Source organism: Vigna radiata, chromosome 11 (genome assembly GCF_000741045.1).
Source record: "Vigna radiata var. radiata cultivar VC1973A chromosome 11, Vradiata_ver6, whole genome shotgun sequence".
Taxonomy (NCBI): Eukaryota; Viridiplantae; Streptophyta; class Magnoliopsida; order Fabales; family Fabaceae; genus Vigna; species Vigna radiata.
Window position 1 is genome coordinate 1,134,702 of NC_028361.1, and position 13,175 is coordinate 1,147,876.

Consider the following 13,175-nt stretch of genomic DNA (forward strand, 5'->3'; position numbering starts at 1 on the left):
AGGACTCCAGAACTCTTAGCCCCACCCTAGGTATTAAGCGCCACAAAGTCAGTGAGCTTTCTAACTTTTGAGCGCTAAGCGGTGAGGCGCTAAGTGCCACTTTTCCCTATAGCTCTGGATATGGTTTTCTCTAATAATTCACTGGGTAAGGGATCTTGCTAGTTGAGCGACTCGTGTCCTGACAGCATTGTTATGGTTTTCTATAATCTTTGACTTATGTTTATATAAAATATGTTGTATGGATTTTACGTTGTCTATATTGGAAATTTTGTGTATGCTCAATGAATGATACACATGGATTTGATTTAAATTTGGTATGAGATGAGTTTGAGTGTGAAATTGTATATGATGTTATAACGGTTTCAAGGAGAAATCCTTAAGATGATTATGTATAGTGTATTTAATGATATAGGATGCTCTGTATTAAGGGTTATGCTAACACTCTTGATAACTTTCAATCTCAAATAGATAATGATAGTCATGTCGTGGAGCAGGATGTCCTTTGTCTAATGGTTATTTATTGACAATAGATGTTTGACGGATTAACATCGAAGTGTGATAGTTGGTATAGATGAGTTGTTTTACCACTTCTGGATGCTGGGCCCCTAGAGTTCAATATCAATATTTGTATTCAGATGATCAAGTCTAGAATAAATAATTTGATGTTTATGAATTTATTAGTTAATGATGATTAATTATATTTTGATTTTTGTAAATAATTATATATGTATTTTTTTGTGAAATTAACTTACAAATTTATTTGTGTTTTGTATTTGTTTATTCTTTTATTTGCAACAATCATGTTTACTAGCTGAGAAACTTTTTTTAATCGAAGTACTAGAAAATGAAGTAGGAACTCCATATTAGAATTATATTATATATCTATATACAAATATATGTATATGCCTTTAGACAAACTTAATGTTGTACTTTAGTTTTTAAATAAAAAAGAAATTGTTAAACTTTTCTATTTTGTATTTATTTTACTATTATGACCATATTTAAGTGTAATAATTTTATGTATACATTTTTTTAACTGTTATAATTTATTAAATATACTATGATTTCCATAATAATGTTAATATTATTAAAATTTGGAATGTTACATCATAAGCATCCATATGTTGTTTATTTATTTATTTATTTAATATTTTGATTGAAAAATAAAATTTATAATATATTGAGTATTTTTTATATTTAATATACTGATTAAGAAATAAATAATATAATTGTTATTAAGTTGGAGTAAAATATTTATTTATATTATTATATTTAAGTATTATGATTATTGATATTTTGTAAACGTTTATGGGTATTATTTTCATTTTTCAATTCTAACTTGGTTATTATCGCCAATAAAGGACAATTTGGTCAATACACTTTATAACGGTTGTTTTCAAAAACAAATCAAAAAATAGCCGTTGCTGGCTAGTCTCCAAAACCCTAATTTTCATCTCTCAGCCAGCATTTCTACTATAAATACAATCTCACTTCAAATTATTTTTCATTCAATTCTCTTTCTTTCTCTCTGTTCATCTTCCAGCACTAACTTCGGCTCTCTCTGTCATTTTGCTACTAATCACTGCTATCTGATTTTGCTTTGACTAATAATCTGTTTCTGCAGGATTTTGCCTGGTGTTTTATTTTCTTTTCATTTGTGTTGTTCTTTATATTGTTTCCTATTATTTTCCGCTTTTGTTCTTGCTTTCTTCTCCTAACCATGGATGCAGGATCTTTGAGTTCTTCTGGAACCCTCAAGACACGATCACGCTATCCTCTTCAAGAGCAGTTTATTCAAAGAAAGAGTTCCAAAGAAAATGTAAAGAAATTATTGCAAGATTGTAATTTGTGTATAGTTTGCATGATTGTGGGGACAACATTTTGGATTAGGGTTTTGAATCTAAGTCATTAGAAGTTCTGATTTTGTAGAGGTGGTACAGAAAACTTGAAATTAGTTTAATTTTTTAAAAGATTTTGAATGGGTTTATATCTCACTTTGAACTTGTTTGAGAGAAACCAATGTTTTGATCGTGTTTTTGTTATGATCATCAGTTGGACAGATTCATACCAAATCGGTCGGCAATGGACTTTGATTATGCTCACTATATGCTTACAGACGGGAATAAAGGTAAGGAAAATCCAGTTGGGAGTTCTCCATCTCGAGAAGCCTACAGGAAGCAGCTTGCAGAATCTTTAAACATGAACCGGACGCGAATTCTCGCCTTCAAGAACAAGCCACCTGCACCAGTTGATTTAATTCCCCACGAGCTATCCAATCTTACCCAGGATAATAATAGATCAATCAAGCCCCGGAGATTTATTCCTCAGGTTCAGTACTAAATTCCTCAATTTAATTTTATTCATTCCTCAGTTTGTTAAGCAAGGATTTTGATCCAAGTCGAGATATAATCTCAAGTTGTGGACCCTTATATTAACTATGTGGAAAACCATTAATTAACTAGATGCATGTGAGATTTTATTTAAAAATTTGTGCTAATTTTAAAATTCGATGATCACCATCAGACTTCTGAGAGAACTTTGGATGCTCCGGATCTTGTTGATGACTATTATCTTAATTTGCTGGACTGGGGAAGCGGCAATGTTCTTGCCATAGCACTTGGAAGCACAGTATACTTGTGGGATGCAACAAGTGGTTCTACTTCGGAACTTGTTACAGTTGAAGACGAAGACGGCCCTGTAACATCTGTTAGCTGGGCTCCGGATGGGCGGCATATTGCAGTTGGTTTGAACAACTCTGAAGTGCAACTATGGGATACAACTTCAAATAGACAGGTATATCGGCTTATTAAAGCTCTATAATAAACTGTTCATTTACACTTTACTAATAGCGTTATTCGTTTTTGCAGTTGAGAACTTTGAGAGGTGGACACAGACAAAGAGTTGGATCTTTGGCATGGAATAACCATGTACTCACAACTGGAGGGATGGACGGTAGAATTATCAACAACGATGTAAGAATCAGATCACATATTGTTGAAACCTACAGTGGACATGAGCAAGAGGTTTGTGGGTTGAAGTGGTCAGCTTCAGGTTCACAATTAGCCAGCGGGGGCAATGATAATCTACTTTACATCTGGGATAGAGCCACTGCATCGTCTAATTCCACAACACAGTGGCTTCACAGGCTTGACGATCATACATCTGCTGTAAAAGCCCTTGCTTGGTGTCCATTCCAAGGGAATCTGTTAGCTACAGGTGGAGGCAGTGGTGATCGGTGCATCAAGTTTTGGAATACCCACACAGGTGCATGCTTGAACTCAATTGACACTGGGTCTCAGGTATGCTCCCTCTTGTGGAACAAGAACGAGAGGGAGTTACTCAGCTCCCATGGTTTCACCCAGAATCAGTTAACACTTTGGAAATACCCCTCAATGGTCAAGATGGCTGAGCTCACTGGTCATACTTCCCGAGTTCTTTTCATGGCCCAGGTAATTTGATTTATTTTTGGTTTTGTTGAGCACAAATCTGATGAGATTGCTTTTTAGGCTATTGCTAATTACTATTATTTCATCAAATATCAGAGTCCAGATGGTTGCACAGTAGCATCAGCAGCTGCTGATGAAACATTGAGATTCTGGAATGTGTTTGGAGCACCAGAATCAGCATCTAAGGCTGCACCCAAAGCCAGAGCTGAGCCATTTTCAAATGTGAATCGTATACGATAAGCAAGGATATGTAATTGTTCCCACCCACCTGACGGAATTAATTGCACTTATGTACATACCCCCTCAATTTTTTCACGTAATTGCTGGCTGGCATCTGGAATAGTTTGTTGTATCCAGTCTTATCTCAAATCAGAGAGGGAATAAACAGTATTAAGTAAGGCAATTACAGTAGGGGAGAGACAATAATTAAGAGAGGTGAGTTTTTGGGGTTTCCATGTGTACATTATTGTAACATACAATCAGTGGAAAAAACGCTACTTTTCCCGTGGACGTAGTCACAAGCACATGTGACGAACCACGTACATCGTCGTTCTTCTTGTTGTTTCGATTGTGCCACCTTTGTTTTTTTTTTTTTTTTGTTATATTGTATAAACTCAGGATAAGAAATATAAATAGCTTTTATAAAAGCATAGGCAAAACTACACTGTAAAACCAATATAATCAAGTTATACTTTTTGTTTGAATTCTTAAAATTTTTCTAATGAGTTACTTTGCAGTTTATTTATGTCTTCTTATGTGATTAAATTTGTAATTTGAGTTACTTTTTGTTTGGGTGTATTTTTATCTTAATGTGCATGTTGTACTTGGGTGTTAAGTGTCTCTCAGGGTTCCTCTGTTGCAGTTATTGGAGAGGTCATATCCTTGTTTGAATTTTATGAAGATGTCTTTAGAATAATTTCGAATAATCTTATAGCGGATAAAGTAATCACTGGATATGTACACCCATCAAATTTTGGTATCACAACTTACTAAAAATTGGATACTTGAGATCATTTAGTTCAAAATATATAATGTATGTCATGATTCTGTCAAGATCACCAGCATTTCAAATTGATGAATGAACGTCTAATATCTGAAGCACAAATTAGTTATATCTATTATACTTCACACCAACTGTGGTCGGTTAGGTAAAGCATCCCTGTTATATTGGAGAAATGCAGCTTGTTTTGTGGCTCTATTTATTTCAACGAATCCATTGCTGCTTATGTACCAGAATATGTATGCTTTTCCTTCTGAATTCTTAGTAGTTTAGTATATATGTTAATCTAGTCTAGTTAGTTTTTATTTCAGGTTTAGTGTTCATTTGCTGTTTGTTGTCCCTATATCCATTTTGCTGAACCAGATTCTGGTTTGAATTATGTTAATATTAATTCCAATGCGGTGATAATGTTTGTGATTTTTCTAAATGTTGGTGATTTTAGGGAATTGGCTCTTATTCATGATTCTAATCATTTTGCTGCTGTCCCTATAGTTACTTATTTGATTTGCTGATTTTTACTGATAAGTTCTTTTAATTTTTTTTTACTAATTTGCTAACCAGTTATTAATTTTACTTTTTAACTTTGGTTCTTCTGTTTTGAAGGTGTAGGACTACATGATATTAAACTTACGTTTTTTATCCATGTTAATTTCTTTTTTTTAACTTTGCTTATTCTACTTTTTTTTTTTAGTTTTCTTTTATTAGTTAAATTGTTTTGGACTTATTTATTAACTGTGATAATTGACCTAAATAGTTTGTCATTATCAAGGACGTGGGCTTTTGGGTTTATAGGTTTAATAAGAGTAAGGAGTTAGAGTTTGGAGTTATGATTTATAGGATTTTTAAGTTTTAGGATTTTTAGTATAAAATTATACAATTATATAATTATACAATTCTAAAATTAATTTTTACCTAATTAAGAAAACAAAACACTACAATTGATCAAATTAATTTCTACCTAATATACATGTACAATATTTATTATGATATCAAATACTTTACTATATTTAAAGTTCTATTTCATTATTACTTTTACTTTTAATTTTTTGTTTCCTTAATCTTATAATTATGTTTCTTTATTTTTAATTGTTGTTATTTTATTTTTAGTTTTGTTATTTTTCACTGTTGATATGTAATCTTTAGTGGCTCTCTTTAACTTTTCAATGTTTAATTGTTAGTTTATTATTATATAAAGCCTTTTAAAGAACAACAATTCGAAATCTAGATTACGTGATATTTCCTTTTGAGTTTTACTTTATTCTCAAACAGGAACACCAGCAAAATTCTTCAGTTATACCATAGCTCAGAAACAGTGTCTCAGCTAAACGTAAATATACCATGCATCTGCAACAAGACTCAAGAAAGAGATCACTTTACACACACGTACAACATGAGATACGATGATCATGATGATGATCATGATACAGCAAGGAGTCCACATATATATACACATACACATAATTAAAACATAAATAAAACGTAAGTAGCCAAATTGAAAGGAAAGTTGATTGAAATCAGCTGAAAAACCCAACACAGTTCTCAGGAGCATCCTTTCTGCAACTCAATACGCTTCCTGATCCCCCTGTTTCTTGGGCGTGACGAATTCCACGAATTTCTTCTTTGTCTTGTTGTCGTTGGCTGACCTTTTACTTTGTTGAGGGTGGTATTGCAGATGTTCCCTCTCCGTTACGTATTTCCTTATATGCTCTCTCACGAACCTTTCATACAAGTACGAAGCTCCTTCGAACTGTGGCAACACCAGCCATGCAGCCGTCAATAGCTTCACATCGTACCAGATCGGTATCCTGCAAATCTCAAATTCCAAACCATGGTCAACAACATACAAACACATTCTCATTTTCCTTAACTAAGGTTAAACTCACCACTCCAACACAGGTTGAAAAACCATTTCAGCAAGGCTCAGGAACGAATATATGATCCAATACGCCAGCCATTGTTCGTCATCCAACTTGGACTGGCTCTCTATTGCCACCACCGATGCATACCTAACAATTACCAGAATAATAATCTTTATAAACAAAGGAAAGTTATCACGGAAGGTGCTGAATTGGTATTGATATATATACACTTACAAAGGGTATAACAACGTCACGACCGGCCTGAAAAGAACAAAAAAGCTATGAATAATGGTTGAGGTATACAGGTAAATGAATATATAGCAAGAACAACGTAATGCATACCCAGCAATAGAATGAAGCTGGCTGATCAAAGTCCACAACTTTCCCATGTTTTGGTATCTGGGTATTGGTTTTGACGTGTGAGATTGTGAGTGTAGAATATGTTTGAGATATGGGAGAAAAGGGCGAGATGGGAGGATTATAAAATGGTGATGATGATGATGAAGAGAGAGAGGGGGCAAGTATAGGGTTCTGCCTTAAACGTGTCATGCTTAATCTTCCACCGTCCAGATGGAAAACATTTCATTTAATCCAATGGTATTAATGGCCTAAATTTTTGCGAAGGTTCTTTGTCCAAAGCACAAGCCACGTGCGCGCGCTTTTTAACGCATTCGACTTAGTGACACGTGTCCTCTGCACGCTTCTCCGGAATCCTAGATTGTGTCGAGGTTTAGATGACGGTGGAGAAACCGTGGATGAAGGAGTTGCACGCACCTGCCACGTGCTTTGTGTTGATTTATTATTGTTAGTTACTCCTAAAGTTTACAAATATTTTAGTATTATTATGATTGAATCGAATATCAAGCACTGCCCGACAAACTTTGTTTTTAGATGAACGTAGGATCTAAACTTTCTTCCTTCGTTAATTTAATTTTTGTTAAAAAATGACATTTTTTTTTCTTTTTTTAAGATTTTCAGTCTCATATATTGATTTAATACTTTTTATTTTTGGGTTAGAGGAAACATGGTAGTGAAAACCCAAAAGGCCAAAATTTTAACCAAATATTGTGTTTCGCATACACTGCATGACACAAACTGTAAAACTGTTACAAGATTTTAGTCAAGGAAGGCCAATGACAAAAGAACAAAAACATTAGAAGACAAAATCAAAGGGCTTCATCTTCTACGTAGTTGACGGCTTGGTCCCAATAATGGGGAACACCGGCATCCACAAAAACTTTTCGGGCAGCTGCTTCAGTGATGCAGTCATGAACAGTGAACCTATTGAAGTTGGGTTTTGCAACACTTCCTTGCCACACCAGAACACACTTATTGGCAGGCTTTTCATCATCTGAATCTTCATTTTCTTCTTTCTCTTTTGAAAAATCACTCCAATTAATGCGTCTAAGCATGAGTTTCCCATACCTCTTTATCGACTTGCTTCCACCTTCAACAACAACAACACTGATACCATCGCAAATCACAGCACGTCCACTCAAACGGTTCTCTTGAGCGTTAACATCAACTCTGAAACGGGCCTTTGGATTTGAGAGGTCATTTATTCTGTAGAGAGAGACAATTGTCTCCAGTGTATTTGGGTCATCAAACAGCTTTCTCTGCTTCTTTTCCCGGAGCTCGGCTGGAGTAAGCTTGCGTGCAATATTCCGATCTATGTGAGCCTGCTCACGCTCGGCAGCTGCGCTGCGTACCTCCTTTTCTAGCCGTGTAGGATCTTGAGTTGCTTCAGAGCCAAGTACTTTCATTAAATTGCTAATCTTGACCTTTGGTTTTGGTGGTTCTATGACACCCTGTCTGATCATCTCTTGCCGATCTTTCTCCTTGGCTATTCGCCTTTGTGTCCGGAGTTTCTTCTGCTCTTGCTTAGTTAGTTTGAGCGGTTGAGGTGGTGGAGGAGTGGGCTCAGCAGGTGGTTCAATAGGACGAGGATGATGCACAAGGAAAGTGATGCTTTCTATTTTCAGCTTATCCTCGCCTATGGTTCCAGTATCAATGTCTCCATAATTTCCAGAATGCACAAGAGGCACGTCCCTGATAAATTCAAATAGTTAACTGAATAAATGTTTACACACAACCCCAGAGGTACAATGGAACAGAGTGAAAAAGAACCCCCAAGAATGCCAATAATAGAATCACAAATATATAACATAATGTTCGTTGTCAGGTACACTTTACCAACTATAAAGCATATTTATAACTAGTACTTAGCAGTCCTATAAAGCATATTTATAACTATAACCATAAATGATATGTGTATCATTTCTGATGAGACTATAACTATCTTTATAAACAACAAAAAGAGAAGAACATAAGGTGATAAGTACTGAAACAGGACTACTTAGTGTACCTGCTAAATTTTGACTGCAAAATTAGCGACTTTTGAATAACACCCTTAAATAATCGGTACATTTTAACAAACACAGACATATATAGAAAGCAGTAGCTCAGTTAAGCATAAGCTTACCACCACTCGATGTCTGGAATTTGGTCCTTGGGTTTTTCTTTAATTACAACTCTCTCTGTTATTTCTATTAAGTTGGGATTTATATCAGGAGCAGCCTTTGCCTTTGCCAACTGTGCTTGTTTGGCCTTGTGCTCTTTCGCTTGAGCTTCTCCAAATTTACTCTGCAAGAGTCAAAAATAAAAATTACAGATAGCATACAAGGCAATTGAAAAGAACTACATTAAAGGTATATGCACTAGAAAATGGGAGAAGGATATACCTTCAATTTTATTGTTTCAGCATCTCTTGACCATTTTCCTTCCTCCACAAATTGGAAATTCATCCTCTTGGGTCGCAGGATCTTTGTTTTGTTGATACCCATACTTGCATCAAAATAAGGATTTGATTCGGGATCGACATCCAATACAGGTTGTAGTATTTCAAATGCTTCTTTCTTTTGTTTGTTAATGTTGACCTGTAATGTTCAGACAAAGATTCCAGCCTTAGACAGGAATCCCAAACAGAAAAGGGAAAACTAATAAAAAGAGACAAATAAGAAAGCAGCACACCTTTAATGTGCTAAGGTTGGTGGGCTTGGTCACATTAATAACATTTCCATTTTCATCTATTTCCCGCCCCTGAGCATCAAGTCGAAGAACAGGGGCCTTTGTTGGTTTTTGCAGAATGGCAATATCTGTTACCATCTGACCAGGAAACATATTTATCAGAGGAGCAAATTGTGGATCTTGACGGAATCCCATCCTAGCAGCAAGCTCCTGAGCCCGCCTGACAGCTTCCAAATTGGGAAGAGTTGCATTTGCAATACCAGCAGCACTACTGCCACTTGCTGGAGAATTAGCAGAAGCAGCAGAGGGGAAAATTGACATATTTGCAACATGGCCAAAAGAAGCTGAGCTGGAACCTTTTGGCATGACTGCAGAGGCAGATCCACTGTTTGAACCCATGTTTGAGCTTCCATGTGAATTTTGGGTAGAACTCTTATTCAACTACATAGCCAAAAGCAGAAATTAATGCATTCAGAGGAATATGTAGAGTTAGAAAAAAAAATGAAATCAGTATCATCAGTCAGATATTTAAGAGAAATGTCCAGCTGACAGTAAGTACTTATTCATAGAAATAACGATCAATTTACCTGAGGAATTTTCTTCAGCTTTTCTGACAACTCTTTCTGCATTTGTAAAGCTTTCTTAGCCTTAGCTAAAGCATCAATCGACAGGCTTCCAGCTTTTCCAGCAGTTGAAGATGACCCATCTGTACTAGATTTTCCAGTAACCTCATGAGACCTGGTAATACTAACGCCCTTATTTTCATTTGTGGTAGAATTCAAAGATACCTTGATAGGAAATGGTGGAGGAGGAGCTAAAGATGTCTCAAGCACACTCATGGGCGCCACAGCAAGTGATCCCAAGGCACCCTGAAAGGGCAAGGATAAAATGTTAGTGAATGTGTGTCCCTCTTCAGGTATTTCAAGAGAAACAATAAAAGAAAAGAAACTAGGAAACAGAACTGAGAGAAGTGAGCATGCATAAGCTGGACACAAACAAAAATCACAATGCTGGAAGCATAAGATCATAAACCATCTCTTTTGCAAACCAAATTATCAATAAGGTTAAGAGAGTCAATCAAACTACATATTGATAGATGGACTACAGGATTTATCTCAGTCTCGAGTAAATTGGCAACCCAACTCTAGTTCACGAAGCAGGAAGCAAAGAACTGAAAATAAAACCTACAATTTGACATGATATCTAAACCGATCCTCTGCATTGGGAAGACTATGAAAGCAAACGTACTATAATTCAATTATAACCAACAAAAGTTAAAACAAATGCTGAGCATCATCAAAATGTTAAAAGAAAAACATTAACAGAAAGAAAGAAACTCACGTTTTGGACAGATACAGTGTCTTTGGAAGAAGCTGAGCCATGGACACCTTCAGTGTCTTCCTCCTTAACCTTGCCCTCATGAATGCCTCTAATATTATTATCACCATCTTCTTCTTCCTCCTTCTTGACTTTATCCCCAAATTTCCTCCGTTCCCTCTTCCCTTCCTTGCTGTCCTCAGAAACCCTAATTTTCTTATCCTCACAGTCTCTGTCTTCGCTGTGCTCCCTCTCTTTCCGCTTATGAGAATGTGAGGAGTATCGTGACTCCACCAAATCTTCCCTACCATCATCACGCTTCACCTTTGACCTATCTTTGCCACTCTCTCTTTCGTAAGCCTTGTCCCTATCCTTGCTTCCTTCACTGTCATGAGCTCTATCCCTATCCCTGCTTCCTTCTCTGTCATAAGTCCTATCTCTATCCTTGCTTCCTTCTCTATCATAAGCTCTACTCCTGTCCTTGCTTCCATCTCTGTCATAAGTTCTACCCCTATCCTTATCCCTGGATTTGTGGTCATGCTTGTGTTTTATATCTGAATGATGATTGTGGTGGTCTTTGGAAACACGATGGTATTTTTCATCGCGTTCCAGGTGTCGATCTTTGCTTCTCTTTTCAGATTTGACTCTATTGTCCATTATAGGATTTGGGAGAAACTTCCAAGCTTTGTAATTTGGGGATGACTTCACCTTAGCTCCTCACCTTGAAAAATATTAAATACGAATTAATGTTCCTCTTCAAAACCAAATCAGGTTATTTTAAAGTTTAAATTTAAATCAAATGATAATAATAAGGAAGCAAATAGATGGTATTCTCCTAGAGCTAACAAATTTTCAACATCGTGTACTTCAGTGAACTCTGGTCAGTTATACATACTTTGATGAAACTCCTAATAATAATCAGATTTCTTTTGCAATTATACCTAAAAAAGTCAGACATTAAAATGAACCAGAACAGAACAGAATATTTGGAACACAAGTACTGCCAACTTAACCACAAAAAAGATGTGAACCAGAACAACTCATATTTACATGTTAATAGCCCTTTTCATATCCATAGTACATGTTTTTAGTACATATCCCCATGTGAGATTGTCCTATATCCTATGTATATCAATGCATGTTCTTCAAATTTTTCTCACACAAATGTAGCTAGGTTCAGAAATAATATCAAATACTAGCCCATATATGAAGGATAACCCATGCACCAATGCCACCGACTTGGAGTATAAGCTAGTTTCAAAACAGTTAGAGGAACCCAGATCATTCAAAATACAGAGGGGAGTATAATAACGAAATATTATTTACTTGTCAAGGTCCATCTTCTGCGAAAAACAGTTCAGACAAAATTGATCATACGTTGCCTTTTCATCACTACATTTGCACTTCTTGTCTTAAAAAAACAGATTAAAGCCAAATATTTAAAGGGTGGACAGGAAGACATACCGGAATTTGACACCAAAACAACTTGAAGAAAATAATCAGTTTCATCACGATCAAATTTTAATTTCTTCCAAATCACAAAAGCTCGTTCGTCTGTTTTCTTTTCCACAAACACGGTCCTAACGAAAAGGGTAAATAACTACAAATGCTGGTGTTCTGCCCATCAATATTCTCGACAGCAAATTTAAAATACCTTACAGTGAAATAATTAAAAAAAAAAAAAAAAAGTAACACAGGAAGTTGAGAGAAAGTGTTTACTTATTCGTGGGCAGATTGAATTGATGTGGGAAGCCACAAAGTTACTCTTAACCCATTCGGGAGCGTCAATTTGGTGCGCTATGTTTTGTCCCGCTTCCTTCGTCTTCCCTTGCTACAACTTCTCACTCATGGTACCACTCTAAGGCAAAGCAATGAACAACCAACAGATCTAGGGTTTTACTTCAAAGTTCTTGCCTTTTAACTATTTGCCGAAAAGGGCCTGTTCTCCTCCTATTTACTAAAAAAACCCATTCAATTTTAATTTGGGGTTAGTGCCTCTATCTCCCCAATTCCAACCCCCACCCCCCATTCCATTTTTACCTTTTGTTCTATTTTTTTTCTTTCCAATTTTATCCTTTAGCAAAAATTTATATTTAGAAATAAAATTTTATAATTTTATTCTCCCACCTCTACATAACCTATTTATTCTTTTTTTTTTTATCTTCATGCTTTCATCTTTACTTTCTTCCCAGGAATTCTTTGTTCTATTTTTCTAGAAATTATTTCTCCCATTCTTCTTGTATTTCAAGTGATAGTTGAGATATCGATTTCTTCTAAAAGAATTTGTCCTTCAATTATTATATCTCTACATTACATTGGTGTGGTGGTGTTGTATTCAACCTTGAGTCTTCGTAAAACCGTTAAAACGGATGGCGACTTCCGTTTACCCTTAAACGGATGTTGAGATCCGTTGACGGATTCCCACCGTTTAAGAGTTTTCTAGATTATTTTAGATTATGTTTTTGTTAGTTTGATTTTTTAAGATTTGTTTTTATTAGTTTTATTTTTTAAGATTTGTTTTTATTA

At 35.5% G+C, this 13,175-nt stretch overlaps 3 protein-coding genes across 8 annotated transcripts; 1 reads left to right on the forward strand and 2 right to left on the reverse strand.

Annotated features, from left to right (window-relative positions):
• Window positions 1–1,497: 1,497 nt before the first annotated feature.
• On the forward strand, window positions 1,498–4,146 carry LOC106777205 (cell division cycle 20.1, cofactor of APC complex). The gene is made up of 5 exons (XM_014664750.2): window positions 1,498–1,819; window positions 2,053–2,328; window positions 2,524–2,793; window positions 2,868–3,449; window positions 3,543–4,146. Exons 1-5 carry the CDS (start codon window positions 1,721–1,723, stop codon window positions 3,684–3,686), a joined length of 1,371 nt encoding a protein of 456 aa, XP_014520236.1. The 5' UTR covers window positions 1,498–1,720; the 3' UTR covers window positions 3,687–4,146.
• A 1,599-nt stretch (window positions 4,147–5,745) lies between these two features.
• LOC106777206 (HVA22-like protein e) lies at window positions 5,746–6,803 on the reverse strand. Its single transcript, XM_014664751.2, has 4 exons — window positions 6,648–6,803; window positions 6,540–6,566; window positions 6,330–6,452; window positions 5,746–6,251 (listed from the first exon to the last, which is right to left on the reverse strand). The coding sequence occupies exons 1-4, from the start codon at window positions 6,692–6,694 to the stop codon at window positions 6,008–6,010; spliced, it is 441 nt and encodes a 146-aa protein (XP_014520237.1). The 5' UTR covers window positions 6,695–6,803; the 3' UTR covers window positions 5,746–6,007.
• Window positions 6,804–7,333: 530 nt separating this feature from the next.
• Window positions 7,334–12,536, reverse strand: LOC106777207 (protein RDM16). Of its 6 annotated transcripts, none has more exons than XM_014664755.2 (8): window positions 12,369–12,536; window positions 12,114–12,229; window positions 10,674–11,370; window positions 9,920–10,201; window positions 9,336–9,773; window positions 9,047–9,241; window positions 8,788–8,948; window positions 7,334–8,354 (listed from the first exon to the last, which is right to left on the reverse strand). In XM_014664755.2, exons 3-8 carry the CDS (start codon window positions 11,304–11,306, stop codon window positions 7,472–7,474), a joined length of 2,592 nt encoding a protein of 863 aa, XP_014520241.1. In that variant the 5' UTR covers window positions 11,307–11,370; window positions 12,114–12,229; window positions 12,369–12,536; the 3' UTR covers window positions 7,334–7,471. The 6 variants fall into 6 exon arrangements, with proteins under 6 accessions (XP_014520241.1, XP_014520242.1, XP_014520240.1 ...); XM_014664756.2 differs by having other exon boundaries at window positions 12,114–12,249; XM_014664754.2 differs by having other exon boundaries at window positions 12,114–12,258.
• Between the last annotated feature and the right edge of the window lie 639 nt (window positions 12,537–13,175).